We start from the raw sequence: 16,230 nt of genomic DNA, 5'->3' as shown, positions 1-16,230 counted from the left end.
ATCAAATTAACCGAAAACTCGCTGATTAATAAAATAATAATTTTTTACACGCTGGTCAATAAAATAATATTAATATTGAAAAGCAAGTATTTCACACACATGTCCATGCTCTGTTTTCTCAACGTACAAGTAGAGAGATTAACGTAGGACAACCACAAATAACAATAGAATAGAAGAATAAACTTTAGGAGTCAGCACCTAAGGGTTGCTTGGAGTTAGCACTAAGCAAACTGGAGTCAGCACCAGTAAAAAGAAAACACATTTTAATAATTCTCCAAAAATTGTCTTACAATAATCCCCAAAAAGTGTTTAAATAGCTAACATAAAATGCATAAAGAAACCCTAACTATTAAATGTTCGGACTTGCTTAAACTCGAGCCCAATAACTAATAGGATCCATCCATAAGGCCACAGGTTGGGCCGTCTTTTTTTGCTCCACCTCCTATACGTGCGTATAATTGGGGGCTTGTACCTCATGTCCGCACTAAAGATTCTAGCAATACCTCTTAGCAACTTGCATACCAGGGATTCATTAATCCGGATGAAGAATAAGTAAGAACTTTCTACGTTAAGTCAGCTTACCAGGAGGCAGTCCGTCTTACGCAACAATACAATGAGGAGCACTCCGCTGCGAGGAGGGATCAACCAATATGGAAGAAGATTTGGTCTCTTAATGTGCCACCATTTTTTTTTTTCCTTATGAATAATTGCAGCGAAAATTTTATTAGCGATAGATAACTTACTAAATTTCATGTGATGTGGTTGACCCTTGAACTAAATTGTGTAGGGTCAGTGCCCAGTGCCCATATTACCGAGGCTGACTATGCCTGGTCATCGCATTGATCCGCCTTGTGGAAGAGTTCATATACAATTTGGACTACAAAGTCCGGGCACTGATATGGAAAGTGCTTCCATGCATTTGAAACACTTAGCAACAAGTGCAAAAGATGCTGTTGCTGAAGGTGGTTCTATTCCTGGATCAAGAGCTAAGCTTTGGCGTAGAATAAGGGAGTTCAATGCATGTATACCATATAGTGGACTTCCACCTAACATTGAAGTACCTGAAGTGACTTTGATGGCCTTAATTACAATGCTTCCAGCTACTCCAAATCTTCCTCCAGAGGCTCCTCCCTTACCACCCCCTTCACCTAAAGCAGCTGCAACAGTAATTGGCTTTGTTGGATGTTTACGTAGATTGCTGGCATCAAGAAGTGCAGCGTCTCATGTGATGTCATTTCCTGCTGCTGTTGGAAGAATAATGGGTTTACTCCGAAACGGTTCAGAGGGTGTAGCTGCTGAAGCTGCAGGCCTTGTTGCAGTACTTATTGGTGGTGGTCCTGGGGATTCAAACTTATTAACAGATTCTAAAGGAGAGCAGCATGCTACAATTATGCACACTAAGTCGGTACTGTTTGCTCATCATGGTTATGTTATTATTCTTGTCAACAGGCTGAAGCCTATGTCTGTATCACCTTTATTGTCAATGACTGTTGTTGAAGTTCTTGAAGCTATGATATGCGAACCACATAGCGAAACTACTCAATACACAGTTTTTGTTGAACTATTGCGCCAAGTAGCTGGATTGAAGCGTCGTTTGTTTGCACTGTTTGGACATCCTGCTGAAAGCGTTAGGGAAGCTGTAGCTGTGATTATGCGTACAATTGCAGAGGAAGATGCAATTGCTGCAGAGTCCATGCGTGATGCTGCTTTGCGTGATGGTGCGTTACTGAGGCATTTATTGCATGCATTTTTCCTTCCAGCTGGTGAGAGGCGAGAGGTTAGTCGACAACTTGTTGCCCTCTGGGCAGATTCCTACCAACCAGCTCTAGATTTATTGTCCAGAGTTCTGCCCCCTGGGCTAGTTGCTTATTTGCATACACGTTCTGATGGAATTGCTACTGAAGATATCAATCAAGAAGGATCATTAACCAGTGGAAGAAAGAGACGTTTACTTCAACAGAGGAAAGGTCGTATAGGAAGAGGACTTGCACCTCAAGAACAGCCCTCACCTTCTGTCAATACTTTTGAAGTTGGTGATTTGGTGAGGCAGACAGTTGCTGGTGCGTTTAAAGGGACAGATGGCTACCAAAAATCTGCTCTAGATTCAAATCTTGGACAGACTACAACTGATCAGTCTTCCATTGCTCCCACTGATGATAACTCAACCGGTGAAACTCCCTTTCCCAGTGTTCCACAAAACGATCAGTCAGCTGTTGCTGGTTCAGCTGATGCTCCATCAGTGAGTCTTCATGAGGCATCAGAACCAAATGGTCCAAATTTGGTTGATTCTGATGCCAGTATAGCTGGTTTACAAAACACAGGCCTTCCAGCTCCTGCTCAGGTTGTTGTGGAGAACACACCTGTGGGCTCTGGAAGGCTACTTTGCAATTGGCCTGAATTTTGGAAAGCTTTCAGTCTCGACCATAATCGTGCAGATTTGATCTGGAATGAGCGTACCAGGCAAGAATTACGAGAAGCTTTGCAGGCTGAGGTTCATAAACTAGATGTTGAGAAGGAGCGCACTGAAGATATTGTTCCAGGAGGCACTGCAGTAGAGATTATGACTGGGCAAGATAGTGTGCCACAAATATCTTGGAACTACTCTGAGTTCTCAGTTAGTTATCCTAGCTTGTCCAAGGAAGTTTGTGTGGGTCAATATTATCTGCGCTTGCTGCTTGAGACTGGCAGCAGTGGCAGGGCTCAGGATTTTCCACTGCGTGATCCAGTTGCTTTCTTTAGAGCACTCTATCATCGGTTCTTATGTGATGCTGACATAGGGCTTACAGTAGATGGTACTGTTCCTGATGAAATGGGTGCATCTGATGATTGGTGTGATTTGGGAAGATTAGATGGTTTTGGAGGAGGAGGAGGTTCTTCAGTTAGAGAGCTTTGTGCAAGGGCAATGGCAATTGTGTATGAGCAGCATTATAAAACGATAGGCCCTTTTGAGGGAACCGCTCACATCACAGTTCTCTTGGATAGAACAGATGATAGAGCTTTGAGGCACCGTCTTCTCCTCCTTTTGAAGGTATCTTCAGATTGTTTCCTGTGATTTTATATTTTCAATTTTTCTCTTCATGAGTGAGTTGACTTGATGCCTACTTGCTACCGTGTTCTGTTGGGCATACTGGTGTGAGTGATATATGTTATCTTTTGTTTCTTTCTGCTGAAATTATTCTTGACTCTGTTCCTTTATAATTTGCATTCCAACCTTTTATTGACTAGGATTTGCTTGTGCAAATTGAATTTATTGATCATGTTTCAGATTGATTGCTCTCTCTGTCTCTCATGTTAATGTGTGTTGTAGTGGAATGATCACCATTTACTAGGAATTCAACAGTGAACTCATTTTTATAGTGTTAACTGATAACCCTTAGAGACATTCTCATTGTCCTTTTAACATTGTTGAGGCCTATTTTTGCTGTCTTTAACCCTGTTCTACCATTTTGCTAGTTGCCAGAGATGAAACTCTGAATATTCTGCATAGGAAATCAGTGTTTTCTGATTTTGATTATCTGAAACCAACCTGGTACATGGAAAGGGCCTGAGATCTAGGCAAAGCCTGAATTGAAGTTTGCGTTTGTCATCATGATTTTAGCATAGTATGATGAGGTAACAATTACTCTATTGTATGTATGTGCAGGCTTTGATGAAGGTTCTATCAAATGTGGAGGCTTGTGTTTTGGTTGGAGGGTGTGTTTTAGCTGTGGATCTTCTGACAGTGGTTTATGAGGCTTCAGAAAGGACTTCTATCCCATTGCAGTCAAATTTGATTGCTGCTACTGCTTTCATGGAGCCACTTAAGGAGTGGTTGTTTTTTGACAAGGATGGTGCACAAGTTGGACCTGTGGAGAAAGATGCTATTAGGAGGTTCTGGTCAAAGAAAGCCATCGATTGGACAACAAGGTGCTGGGCTTCTGGGATGCTAGAGTGGAAGAGATTGCGTGATATCCGTGAGCTTCGTTGGGTGCTAGCTATTAGGGTTCCAGTTCTCACTCCTACTCAGGTATTATCCTATCACACATGGACATAATGCTGATCTGTTTTTTGGTTGCTAGTGTCCTTGATGTTTCAGGAAACTTTCCCAAGAAGTTGAAGTTGTTTGACTGTACTTGCAGTTCTATCTCATTTAATTGATTTTAGCTCAATACTAATTATGTTGTATCTATTGGTTGTTATTTGATTTGTTTCTTACTGTCCAACTTTGAAGTATTCTTCAATCCTTTGTACAATTGATTGTCCTTAGTCTTTTGGAACCTGTAAACTCTACTTGATTATTTGTTTTGTTATCGATTTTTGAATTCGCTGCAAGTAAATCAGTGTTGCTCTTGTCTAGAACATTTTGCCTTTAATGGAATCAAGCCTGCAGTGCTGAAGTGTCATACTTAACTTATAATTGAAGTACTGTATAAATTGGGTGCTGGAGAAATTGCATATCATTGATTTTACTTGTTTATTTCTCTTGAAATCAGTACTTTCTCAAAATATTTTTCGGTGTGGGAAAGGGGCCATTAATTACACTCCGTTTGTTTCATTGGAGAGCCTTATGTGAAGATAGTTTTCCATATTATTCGATGTTTGGTAGCATATATATATATAAAAAAAAAAAAAGGTAAAAGGAAAACTATCTTTAGTCAGTAGAAAACTTTATTAAAAATATGACTTATTTTTAAGAGGTGGTTTTCGACGAAAATTTTTCAGAAAACAACTCTTATCTCACCAAAAAATGTTGTGAAGGTGATTTTCAAGGTCGCTATGAAACACAGGTAAATGAGATAGTTTTCTAGAAAATGCTCTTTGAAAAATGACTCATTTTCCAAAAAACTTTAACGTTGAAACAAATGGAGTGCAATGGTAAAAGTCTTGAATTATCAAGTGTAGTATTTGGGTTAAATTCTTGACAGCAGCTACTTCTTGTAAATATGCTGAAGTTTGGACTGTATCTAATCTCCTCCCAGAAGTTGTGTAGGCTCTTACATGGGCTGATGGCCATTTTTATTTTCAATGTGCAAAAGACTTGTATGTTGCAGATTTTCATATAGAATATTTGCAATTGGTAGCTATACAAGTGTATTTCTGGTTCTTTTACCATCTTAGAAATTGCGTCTGTAACTTTTTCCTTGTCTTATTTCATTTTCTTGATACCTTTTGATAGATTTAATTTGTTTTCAGGTAGGAGAGGCAGCATTGTCCATATTACATAGCATGGTGTCTGCTCATTCAGATTTAGATGATGCTGGAGAGATAGTTACCCCAACTCCTAGAGTAAAACGGATCTTGTCCAGTCCACGCTGTCTTCCACATATTGCACAGGTATAAAATTCAGTTTGTAATGCTAAATGAGTCCTGGGTGGCAGCCTGATTGTCTCCTTGGACTTGGAATGATTGTCCGTATGTGAGAGAGGGAAAGAGAGTCACTACTCCTAGAGTAAAATGGATCTTCTCTAATCCACTTTGCCTTTAGATATTACACTGGTGAATTTTGATTTTTTTTTTTAAAATAAAAATAAATTCTAAATGAGTCCTAGGTTGTAGTATAATGGTCCCTTTGGACCTGGAATTATTGTCGGTGTGTGTGTGTGTGTGTGTGTGATGGTCTCTTTTTAATTTTTTTTACTTAATGAGTCCTAGGTGGCATTCTGATGCTCTTTTTGGACCAGGAAAAGTTGTGTTTATGTCAAGTGTCTTTATTGTGAAACCTATGATTCCTAGTTTTCTATTTATGTCAAGCATGTGTATATGTTATTTCAAGTGTGTCGACATTATATAATCTTGATTCGTAGTTATTAATTGAATATGTGTGGATAATTAGGTGTTTGTTTTTGGAGGTGCTTGCCTCTTAATTACTTATGAAACCTGGATGGTTGTATAGCACTCATTATCCTCGATTCTGTTTGCCAAATTAATTTAGGCTATGCTTTCTGGGGAACCAAGTATTGTAGAGGGTGCTGCTGCTTTGCTGAAAGCTGTTGTTACCAGAAATCCCAAGGCTATGATACGTCTATACAGCACAGGCACATTTTATTTTGCCCTGGCATACCCTGGATCTAATCTCCTTTCAATTGCGCAACTTTTCTCAGTGACCCATGTCCATCAAGCCTTTCATGGTGGGGAAGAAGCTGCTCTTTCCTCATCATTGCCTCTGGCAAAACGTAGTGTATTGGGTGGACTTCTTCCTGAATCCTTGCTGTATGTCCTGGAGCGTAGTGGTCCAGCTGCCTTTGCTGCTGCAATGGTTTCTGATTCTGATACTCCTGAGATTATATGGACACACAAAATGCGAGCAGAAAATTTGATTCGCCAGGTATTCCAAACCTTCAAGTGGGGCGCATGCATTATGTGTTCCATTTGCTTAAGGAAATTTTTCTTCAAACTACAACTGAATCTATGCTTCATTCCTTTTCACCAGGTTTTGCAGCATCTTGGAGATTTTCCTCAGAAGTTGTCACAGCATTGCCACTCTTTATATGAGTATGCTCCTATGCCACCAGTGACATACCCAGAGCTAAGAGACGAAATGTGGTGTCACCGTTATTACCTTAGGAATTTATGTGATGAGATTCGGTTTCGAGATTGGCCAATCGTTGAACATGTTGAATTTCTTCAGTCATTACTGGCAATGTGGCGTGAAGAGTTGACACGAAGGCCCATGGATCTTTCTGAAGAAGAAGCTTGCAAAATTTTAGAGATATCTCTGGAAGATGTGTCAAGTGATGATGCCAATAAGAAGTGTTCTTTTGAGGGGGTTGAGGAGATATCTAGCATATCCAAGCAGATTGAGAACATAGATGAAGAAAAACTCAAGAGACAATATAGGAAACTTGCAATGAAATACCATCCAGACAAAAATCCTGAAGGACGTGAGAAGTTTCTTGCTGTACAGAAAGCTTATGAGCGCCTGCAGGTACACTTCGTCTAGATGTAGTAATATCAATCTTAAAATGATTGAAATCATGAAAATGCCAATGATTACCTATAAAATTTAAGTGATATTCCCATGGCCATTGGTACTTTTAGATAATGGAAGTTATATAAGAGGCCAGTTATTTCATAATATGGGTCTGACAACATAAATCTGCACATACCTGTATCTGGTACCTTGAGTCCTTAATTTAAATTGACAACATTTATCTTCCAATAAAGATCAAGAGTTCTACTTAATATCATTTTGAAGTCTTTTCAATGTTGAAAGATTTGAATCATCAATATTCATTTATCAAAAAAGAAAGATTTGAATCATCAATATTCAACTTCGTCTCACTGTTTTAAGTTTGCTAACCCTTTACTCAATATGACTGTTTGTAGGCCACCATGCAAGGGTTGCAAGGTCCTCAACCTTGGAGGTTGTTACTTCTATTGAAAGGACAGTGTATATTATACCGACGATATGGATATCTACTGGAGCCATTTAAATATGCTGGCTATCCCATGTTACTCAATGCAGTTACTGTGGACCAAGATGATAACAATTTTCTTTCTTCTGATAGGGCACCCCTCCTTGTTGCCGCATCAGAGCTTATTTGGCTGACGTAAATCCCAATATTCAATTTAATGATTTCAGTATAATAATTGAACTTCAGCATGCACATGTTTGATTACTCATGATTTTCTCATGTTTAGGTGTGCATCATCTTCATTGAATGGTGAAGAACTTGTGAGGGATGGTGGGATACAACTGCTTGCAGTTCTTCTTTCCCGTTGCATGTGTGTAGTTCAGCCATCTACTCCTGCAAGTGAACCATCGGCCATTATTGTTACAAACGTTATGCGAACCTTTTCTGTTTTGAGTCAATTTGAGAGTGCCAGGGTTGAGATGCTTGGATTTTCTGGACTAGTTGATGACATTGTTCATGGCACTGAACTTGAGCTTGTACCTGCAGCTGTTGATTCTGCCCTCCAGACAATTGCCCATATTTCTGTGTCCTCTGAATTGCAGAATGCCCTACTAAAAGCTGGGGTTTTATGGTAAGTCAGCTTACGTTATGTTTGTAAACCCATTGATCAGAATATACATTTTATTTACAGTTTTGAGAATAATGATAGCTTGACCAATTTACCCTTTCAACTAGTACAATATTACTCGTACAACTCCCCCTCAAGTTGGTATATAATTACATATGTATATATAGTCTGAAACTTGTTACATAACAAATCTAGTTGAGCCTTGCATAATGCTTTTGTGACCATCTCAGCAACATGGGCCCTTGTAGAGATATATGGGGTAGTAATCACACCACTCTACACTCTTTATCAGAGAAGATAACAATTTACCTCTATATGTTAAGTTTGCTCATGGAACACTGGGTTGGACCCAATATGAATTGATGCTACCATGTAAATCCACTGACCAAAAATCTGTGAAGCACCGACGCGGCTCCAGAGGAGCCGCACCGGAGTCGGACACTGCGGGACGCGGGGACGCGGCAGGGACACCGCTGACCGCGAGTCCGTGCCGCGTCGGGACGCGTCCTGCCACGTGGAATCGCCGACTCACGCCGACGCGGCGCGAATCGGCCCGGCGCGGCGCGAATCGGGCCGTATCGGCTGATTCGGCCAAAATCCAAAATTTCCGGTTCAGGCCAAAATTAAAAAAAAAAAAAACGGTGCGAAACGCACCGTTTGAACCTAACCTAAAAATCCCTCAGACCCTCACAGTCTCACGCACTCTTCACTTCTCAAAAATACTCCCTCACTCCATCCCTCTTCTCTCTTTCTCTCTGTGCTCTCCGCGGCTCGCCTCCAGCCTCTCCCTCTCTGCCGTGTTCTCTCCTTTAGGTGTGCTCTCTCTTCACAGCTTCCCTTAGTCTTTGTTTTCTAGTATTTCAGTATTTCTCTCTTCTTTGTGCTGTGTTTGTGTGCTTGCTAAAAACTGATTTCGTCCAAACTCCAAACACTCTCTCTTCTCTGTGCTGTGTTTGCTGTGTTTGCTAATATCTTAAACGCCCACATGGAATTAATTGATCCTAATATATTTAGATTCAGAATATTCATAAAAATTTGCCCACTTGCTGTTTTTAGTTTTTTTTATTAGCCTTTTGTATTTTGCTTTTTGTTTTGAGTGTGGACTAGTTACTGAATTTTCTGTCATGCCTACTGTAATACTAATATCTTTTTGATTGAATGAATAAAACGATGGTGGGATTTGTGTGTAATGTGTTAGTTACTAAACTTGGTATATGTTTATATAATGTGAAAAATTATGCTTAGCAATATATTAAAAATATAAATAAAAATATTTTTAATAATTTTTTAATCGCTGAGTCCCGCCGCACCCGCACCCACCTTTTTCAAAAATCGCCGAGTCCCGCACCCGCACCCGCACCCGAGTCCCGAAACGCACCCCTGCTTCCTAGCCAAAAATATCTAGGGTTAATGAATGAATATCATTAGCTCTAATATATATAAATATATATAGTTTTGAGAATAATGAAATTGTGATTAAGCAGATGGTATGGAAATTACAAGGGAATGGCATCTTTTCTGTCTGCTCTTATTATGAGGCTATTTGTGGTGCATCAACAAACTCTTTCCCCTAGAAGAACATTTGGTGTTCTAAGGTCTTGTTCTTTGTTTGTGGATAAGGAAACTTACTACCTTTAATAAGGCCTTATTAGGAAAATGGTTGTGGCGGTTTGGAAAAGGAGAGGATCGGTTATGGAGGAGGGTGGTAGCTTCAAAATATGGGGAAGATTGGGGGGGATGGACCTCAAAGCTGGGGAGGGGAGTTCATGGGTGTGGATTGTGGAGAGGTATTCACATGGGATGGGAGGATTTTGGCAAAAATTGTCAGTTAGTTGTTGGGTTGGGGAATAAAGTGAGGTTTTGGCAAGATAGGTGGTATGGGGATCAACCCTTTCAATTGGCTTTTCCAAGGCTGTATGGTATTGCCATTGATAAGGAGGTTTCTGTTGAAGCTTCTTTGTTAAGGCAGGGGCCGGAGGAGAGAAGAATTTGGAATGTTCGTTTTATTAGAGATTTTAATGATTGGGAGATGGATGAAGGGCTGCATTTTCTTCGTATATTGGGAGCCAATACTCCTCCTATGGATGTTGGAGACCGGATGAGATGGAAGTTGAAGTCTAATGGGGTTTTTAACATCTGGTCGTTTTATAACAAATTAAGGGATTCTCCCTCAATTGTCTTTCCTTGGAAAGCTATTTGGAGAGTATTAGCCCCTAGGCGAGTTTCTTTTTTTGTTTGGTGTGTAACTTGGAATAAGATCCTAACAGGAGATAACTTGAGATTAAGGAGATTGGTTTTTGTGGATTGGTGCATTATGTGTCGTCATTGTGGAGAGACGGTTGACCACTTCTTCATTGTGAGATGGCTTATCAGTTATGGAGTTTTGTCTTTGTAACTTTTGGCTTGTCTTGGGTTATACCTAAATCGATTACAGACTTGCTCTATGGCTGGTGAAATTGGCTGGGGAAGCATTCGTCTCAGATTTGGAACTTAGTCCCGTTGTGCATTTGGTGTATTTGGCAAGAACGGAATCGGAGGACTTTTGAGGATTTGGATAGCTCCAGTGATCAAATGCTTGCTTCTTTTTGTGGAACTCTTTCTGATTGCTCTCGGGCGTGGGGACTCACGTCTAGTGATTCCCTCCCTTCTTTTCTTTGTTCCCTTTCTCTTTTGTAATTTTGTTGTTGTTTGGTTTTCTTTTATGTTTTTGTCTTGTTTTTTCTAGATTTGCTCTATGTGCTTCATGCATAGAGTAGCCTTTCGTGTGTCTATATATATATATGATTCTTACTTATCAAAAAAAAAAAAAAAAAAGGTCTTGTTCTTTGTTTGGACAACTACCTGGGGGAAGATCCTTACATATGATAATAATATTAAGCAAGGTCTTACCTTTGTTGGGTGGTGTTCTATGTGCTGGTTTAGTGGGGAGACAGTAGATCACTTGTTGATCCATTGTGAGGTTGCTTTTGTGAAATGGAGTTTGGTTGCTAGATTGTTTGGGATCCATTGGGTGCTACCAGGGAGGGTGGTTGATCTTTTATCGAGGTGGAGCAATTGGTTTGGGAAGCACTATTTGGCAATTTGGAAGTTTACACAGTTATGTCTGATGTAGCTATTGTGGAAGGAGCACAATAATCAGGTCTTTGAGGATAAAGTCAATTCAAAGAACCAACTCAAAGACTTGCTACTTCTATTTTTGTTTGACTGGTCTCCTGTGTGGGGTTTCACAAATAGTACCTCTTTTCTAGAGTTCAAAGAATCACTCTTTTGGGCATAATTTTGTATTTCTTTTAAGTTATGGAGTGCTATCATCGTGAGCCGATCATAACCTTTTTCATTAATAAATTATTTTACTAATAAAAAAATAATGATACCATGACTGATTTACCCTTACAACTAATAATATTACATATAACAATATTTTTCAATATATCTATCTACCACATTGCTTAATCCCACCCTTTTTGTTAATCCAAAGCGGTAGCACAATCAGCTTGGGACCATGCCTTCATGAAGCGAAGTCACTAATTAGAATCTCCCCTTCCCTCTCCCCTTGGGGAGTTGGCTGCTTTATTGCTTTGCTACTAAATTTTATGGCATTTCTAGATAAGGTATCTTCTTACTTAATGGGGAAAGGAAAAAAAATTAGATATACTTGCAAAAAAAAAAAAAACAATTTACATTGTTTTTGGCATTGATGAAATAATGGTTAAGTCATTAAATACATCATTTTCTATTAGCTTAAGCTTTTGGGACTAGTGGTAATTTATCATTGTTTCAAATTAGGTGGTCCTAAGTTTGAACCCTATCCCCACTCTACCTCTCATTTAGAAAGCTATGAATTTCAAATGTTGGTCCCCATATATTAAGAGTGAGTTTGGGTCACACATAGGAGTGTGAGAATAATGGTTATGCAATTTCAAAATTTCCTATTAGCTTAAGCTTTTACTGTAATTTATTAGAATCCAGTTCATTCCATCCCTTTTTGGCTGTGGGTGTAATCAATGGTTTATATTGTTAAAAAATGATTTTATTTTCTATATATTTTTTGGGGCCATTAAGTATATGAGTTTTTCTTGTTGAAACTTAAATATAATTGTCATAATACTTATAATTTGGTCGAATTAGGTACCTTTTGCCACTTCTGCTTCAGTATGATTCAACTGCAGACGAATCTGATGCGACAGAGTCACATGGGGTTGGTGCTAGCGTGCAGATTGCAAAAAATTTGCATGCTGTGCGAGCTTCTCAAGCCCTATCAAGGCTTAGTGGTTTATGTGCTGGTGATAATTCAACTCCTTACAATGATGGGGCAGCTGATGCCCTCAGAGCTTTGCTAACTCCTAAACTTTCCAGTATGTTAAAAGATCAACTGCCAAAAGACCTACTGTCTAGATTAAATGCAAACTTGGAGACTCCAGAGGTAAATTCTTTGAATTTTTCTGTTTTCACCTGTTTATTAGAACAAATGTTTAAGCATGGGCTTTTGATGCTGATGAATGACAGGCTAAACATTCATCTGCGTTTTAGACAAATGCTAAACTTGAAATTTTTTTGTGACGTCATGAATAAAATAAATAAAGTTCAAATAAATGCCTTTGCCTAGCAAGTAGTTTAATATAGAGAAACCAGAGTAAGAGCTTAGATGACAGGTTTTGATAAATAAAAATAAAATAAAATAAAATGGTGATGATGAACCAGCATATCCTTATGGTCTTGTATTCCTTTTTTGGGGCCTGACTATTTTCTTGAGCCTTCAAGCCTGTCCTCTTTAGACTGTGTAACTAATTGTGGGTTTCAATGAGACAATCCTGCTAAAAGTTGCAGTTCAATATTTGTAGAATAGAAAATGGAGGGTTCAGAAAGCTTATAGAAATCGAGGGATCCAAAGGCTTGTATGCTCTATTAGCACGTGGAGTTACTTAATCAATGGCTTTTTTTATCATTAATTATTATCTTCCTTAGGCATTTTGTTGCTGGTGTGATTCTTAATTTGTTTTGATTATATTGTTCACAATGCTAACTGCTTGTGGTTTTAGATTATCTGGAACTCTTTGACCAGGGCAGAACTACTGAAATATGTGGATCAGCAACGAGAAAGCCAGGGTCCTGATGGTTCATATGACCTAAAGCATTCACAGGTCTTTGTGTATGAAGCACTATCTAAAGAACTTTTTGTTGGCAATGTTTACTTGAGGGTCTACAATGATCAGCCAGACTTTGAGATCAGTGAACCAGAAGCATTTTGTGTTGCTCTGATTGAGTTTATATCACATCAAGTGCGTAACAGGTGTGCTACAAGTCTTGGTTCTCAAGATGAAGTTAATGACAGTGGCTTATCTCCTGAAGCATCTAAGCATCCAAATGAGACGGCTCATGTATCAGTTAATGAACAGCAGGAAACATCTGAGAACCAAAGTGAAGTGGCTGCTGCATCGCTTGATGAACAGAAAATTTCTGATGATTCTTTGGAAGTATCTGATGGACAAGTGGCAAACAAGGAAAAATTTGATGTGTTTAAGAACCTTCAATCTGGATTGATCTCACTTAAGGTGCATATCTCATTAATTTTTTTTTTAATTATTTTTTTTTGGGTGGCTAAATAAAACTGGGGAGGGGGGGGGGGGAGGGAGGGGGAACCAGCCACCACAACCTTACCTAGGTGTGGCCAATAGTCGCTTCCTACAGTGCCTGAGGGGCCTAGACTGGCCGACAAGGTGTGGGATCCAAGTGGGTAATCCACGGGTGCCCCTCAAGTGGGATGAGCCATAGCCTAACCTCAACCCCACTCAGGGATCCAGTTGTTTCAGGCAATGGGAAGCGATAGTCCCTAATCTGAGTCAACATCACAGTGTCACCCCTGTGGGTTTGAACTCAGGACCTACCCATACTAAGGCTAACCTCAGGGTCACACCCCTTGCCTAGGTGGTTTGCTATATTGAGTTGTTATTCAGGTGGTGTGTCTGATCCATTCTTATACTTGCAGAACTTACTGACAAACAATCCTGGTTTGGCGTCAATATTTTCTACTAAAGACAAGCTCTTGCCTCTTTTTGAATGCTTTTCTGTGCCCGTTGCATCAGAAAGCAACATTCCTCAACTTTGCCTTAGTGTACTATCACTCTTGACTGCATACGCTCCCTGCTTGGAGGCTATGGTTGCAGATGGATCTAGTCTTCTTCTTTTACTACAAATGCTTCACTCTGCGCCAAACTGTCGGGAAGGGGCTCTTCATGTTCTTTATTCCTTGGCAAGCACACCAGAACTTGCTTGGGCTGCTGCCAAGCACGGTGGAGTGGTGTATATTCTTGAACTTCTTTTGCCCTTGCAGGGTAATGAATTTTCCTTTGTCCTTTTTCCCCCTCTTAAATCTATTAAGATTATAAATTATTAATAAGAACAACTATGATGTGCAGAAGAGATTCCCTTACAGCAAAGAGCGGCGGCAGCCTCTTTGTTGGGGAAACTTGTTGGGCAGCCAATGCATGGGCCTAGAGTTGCAATAACATTGGCAAGATTCCTTCCAGATGGTCTAGTATCAGCTATTAGGGATGGTCCAGGTGAGGCTGTTGTAGCTGCCCTTGAAATGACTACAGAGACACCTGAACTTGTATGGACACCAGCAATGGCAGCTTCTTTGTCTGCACAAATTGCAACTATGGCAGCAGACCTTTACCGCGAACAGATAAAAGGTCGTGTTGTTGATTGGGATGTACCTGAGCAGGCATCTGGGCAGCAGGAAATGAGAGATGAGCCACAGGTATCACCTTATATTTGCTATGATTAGCCTATAGTTTTCATACTTTTGAATGAACTAAAAGTTCATGTTCATGCAGGTTGGTGGAATCTATGTCAGGCTGTTCTTAAAAGATCCCAAATTTCCCCTAAGAAATCCAAAAAGATTCTTGGAAGGACTGCTAGATCAGTATTTGTCATCCATTGCTGCCACACATTATGACACACAACCTTTTGATCCTGAGCTTCCTTTGCTTCTTTCGGCTGCTTTGGTTTCATTGTTGCGGGTGCACCCTGCCCTTGCAGATCATGTTGGATATCTTGGATATGTGCCCAAACTTGTAGCTGCTGTGGCTTATGAGGGAAGACGAGAAACAATGGCATCGGAGGAGGTGAATAATGGCAACTATGCAGATAAAAAATATGAATCTGATGACGGATCAGCACAGCCCTCACAAACTCCACAAGAACGTGTTCGTCTTAGTTGTTTACGTGTACTACATCAACTTGCAGCTAGTACTACTTGTGCTGAAGCCATGGCAGCAACTAGTGTTGGAACTCCCCAGGTACTTGTCAATCAATCTGTTTTTCTACCGTTAAAATGGTTGTCTTGTGGATTCTATTAACTTGGTTTTGTGACAACCATAGGTGCTTGGGTTTAAAGGGATGGGCATCTAAACAAGTCTGTAAAAAGGCATTTGGAATGTTGTTTTCTAAGAATAAATGATTTTAAACTGCAAATCCTCATCCTGATCTTGTCAATTGTACAGTATTGGGCTTTTCTCTTCCATCTCTTTTATTTTTCTTTTTCTTTTTTTAGATAAAATTTTGTTTATGTTTTAATTGCATTGGGAAATTTCAAATTTTAGGAAATTTTAAAATTTTATTAGATAGTAGATGATCTGTTTTTCATTTTATAGATAGTATGACTACCTTGTTGATTCTGATTTTTGTTCACGGGTTGATTAGCTTCTGGATTGTGGTGAAAGGTTCCTCTATCAGATTGGTTTGAAACTTGATATTGTTGGTGATGTATTGTACTCTGCATTTGTTCCTTAATCTTTATCCCTGGTTTACTCCTGTTTATCTTGTTGTTCCCAGGTTGTTCCTCTTCTAATGAAAGCAATAGGATGGCAAGGCGGAAGCATACTAGCTCTTGAGACACTAAAACGTGTTGTCGTTGCCGGCAACCGAGCCAGGGATGCTCTCGTTGCACAAGGTCTTAAGTGAGTAACTTCCATTGTCTGTTTCCATTAATTACTCCATAGGTTTGCTTCAGTTTTCAATTGTGGTGTGGTCTGTACCTTGCAGATCGTTATTTGTTGTAAGATATGCTAAAACACGCGCACACATGCTAGAAGAGTTACATGTGTTTGGGTAGCATGTCAATTATATTTATAATCATATAGAGTGCTCATGAATTCTGTTCATTCTACTAAAAGGCATTATGTGTTTTTCGAAATTTTATCTTACTATTAAACTTGATGTAACTACTCAAAATTTTAATGATTCTAGAGTCCATTTGTGAACTCA

General features: G+C 39.6%; 1 protein-coding gene across 1 annotated transcript in view; it reads left to right on the top strand.

The window, feature by feature from the left end:
* Nucleotides 1-781: 781 nt before the first annotated feature.
* The window catches only part of LOC136061382 (dnaJ homolog subfamily C GRV2-like), a gene marked incomplete in the record, with an annotated part of 18,634 nt that continues 3,185 nt past the window's right edge, over nt 782-16,230 (top strand). The window contains 13 exon segments of the mRNA XM_065761884.1: nt 782-3,028; nt 3,644-4,006; nt 5,173-5,313; nt 5,912-6,304; nt 6,410-6,904; nt 7,306-7,529; nt 7,621-7,965; nt 12,091-12,385; nt 13,002-13,514; nt 13,949-14,294; nt 14,379-14,722; nt 14,799-15,263; nt 15,799-15,923. Of these exon segments, the coding sequence (XP_065617956.1) occupies nt 824-3,028; nt 3,644-4,006; nt 5,173-5,313; nt 5,912-6,304; nt 6,410-6,904; nt 7,306-7,529; nt 7,621-7,965; nt 12,091-12,385; nt 13,002-13,514; nt 13,949-14,294; nt 14,379-14,722; nt 14,799-15,263; nt 15,799-15,923 (6,254 nt within the window).

This window comes from Quercus suber, unplaced genomic scaffold, assembly GCF_002906115.3.
Source record: "Quercus suber isolate HL8 unplaced genomic scaffold, Cork oak 2.0 scaffold_433, whole genome shotgun sequence".
Taxonomy (NCBI): Eukaryota; Viridiplantae; Streptophyta; class Magnoliopsida; order Fagales; family Fagaceae; genus Quercus; species Quercus suber.
This window is presented reverse-complemented; position numbering and strand designations above follow the sequence as displayed.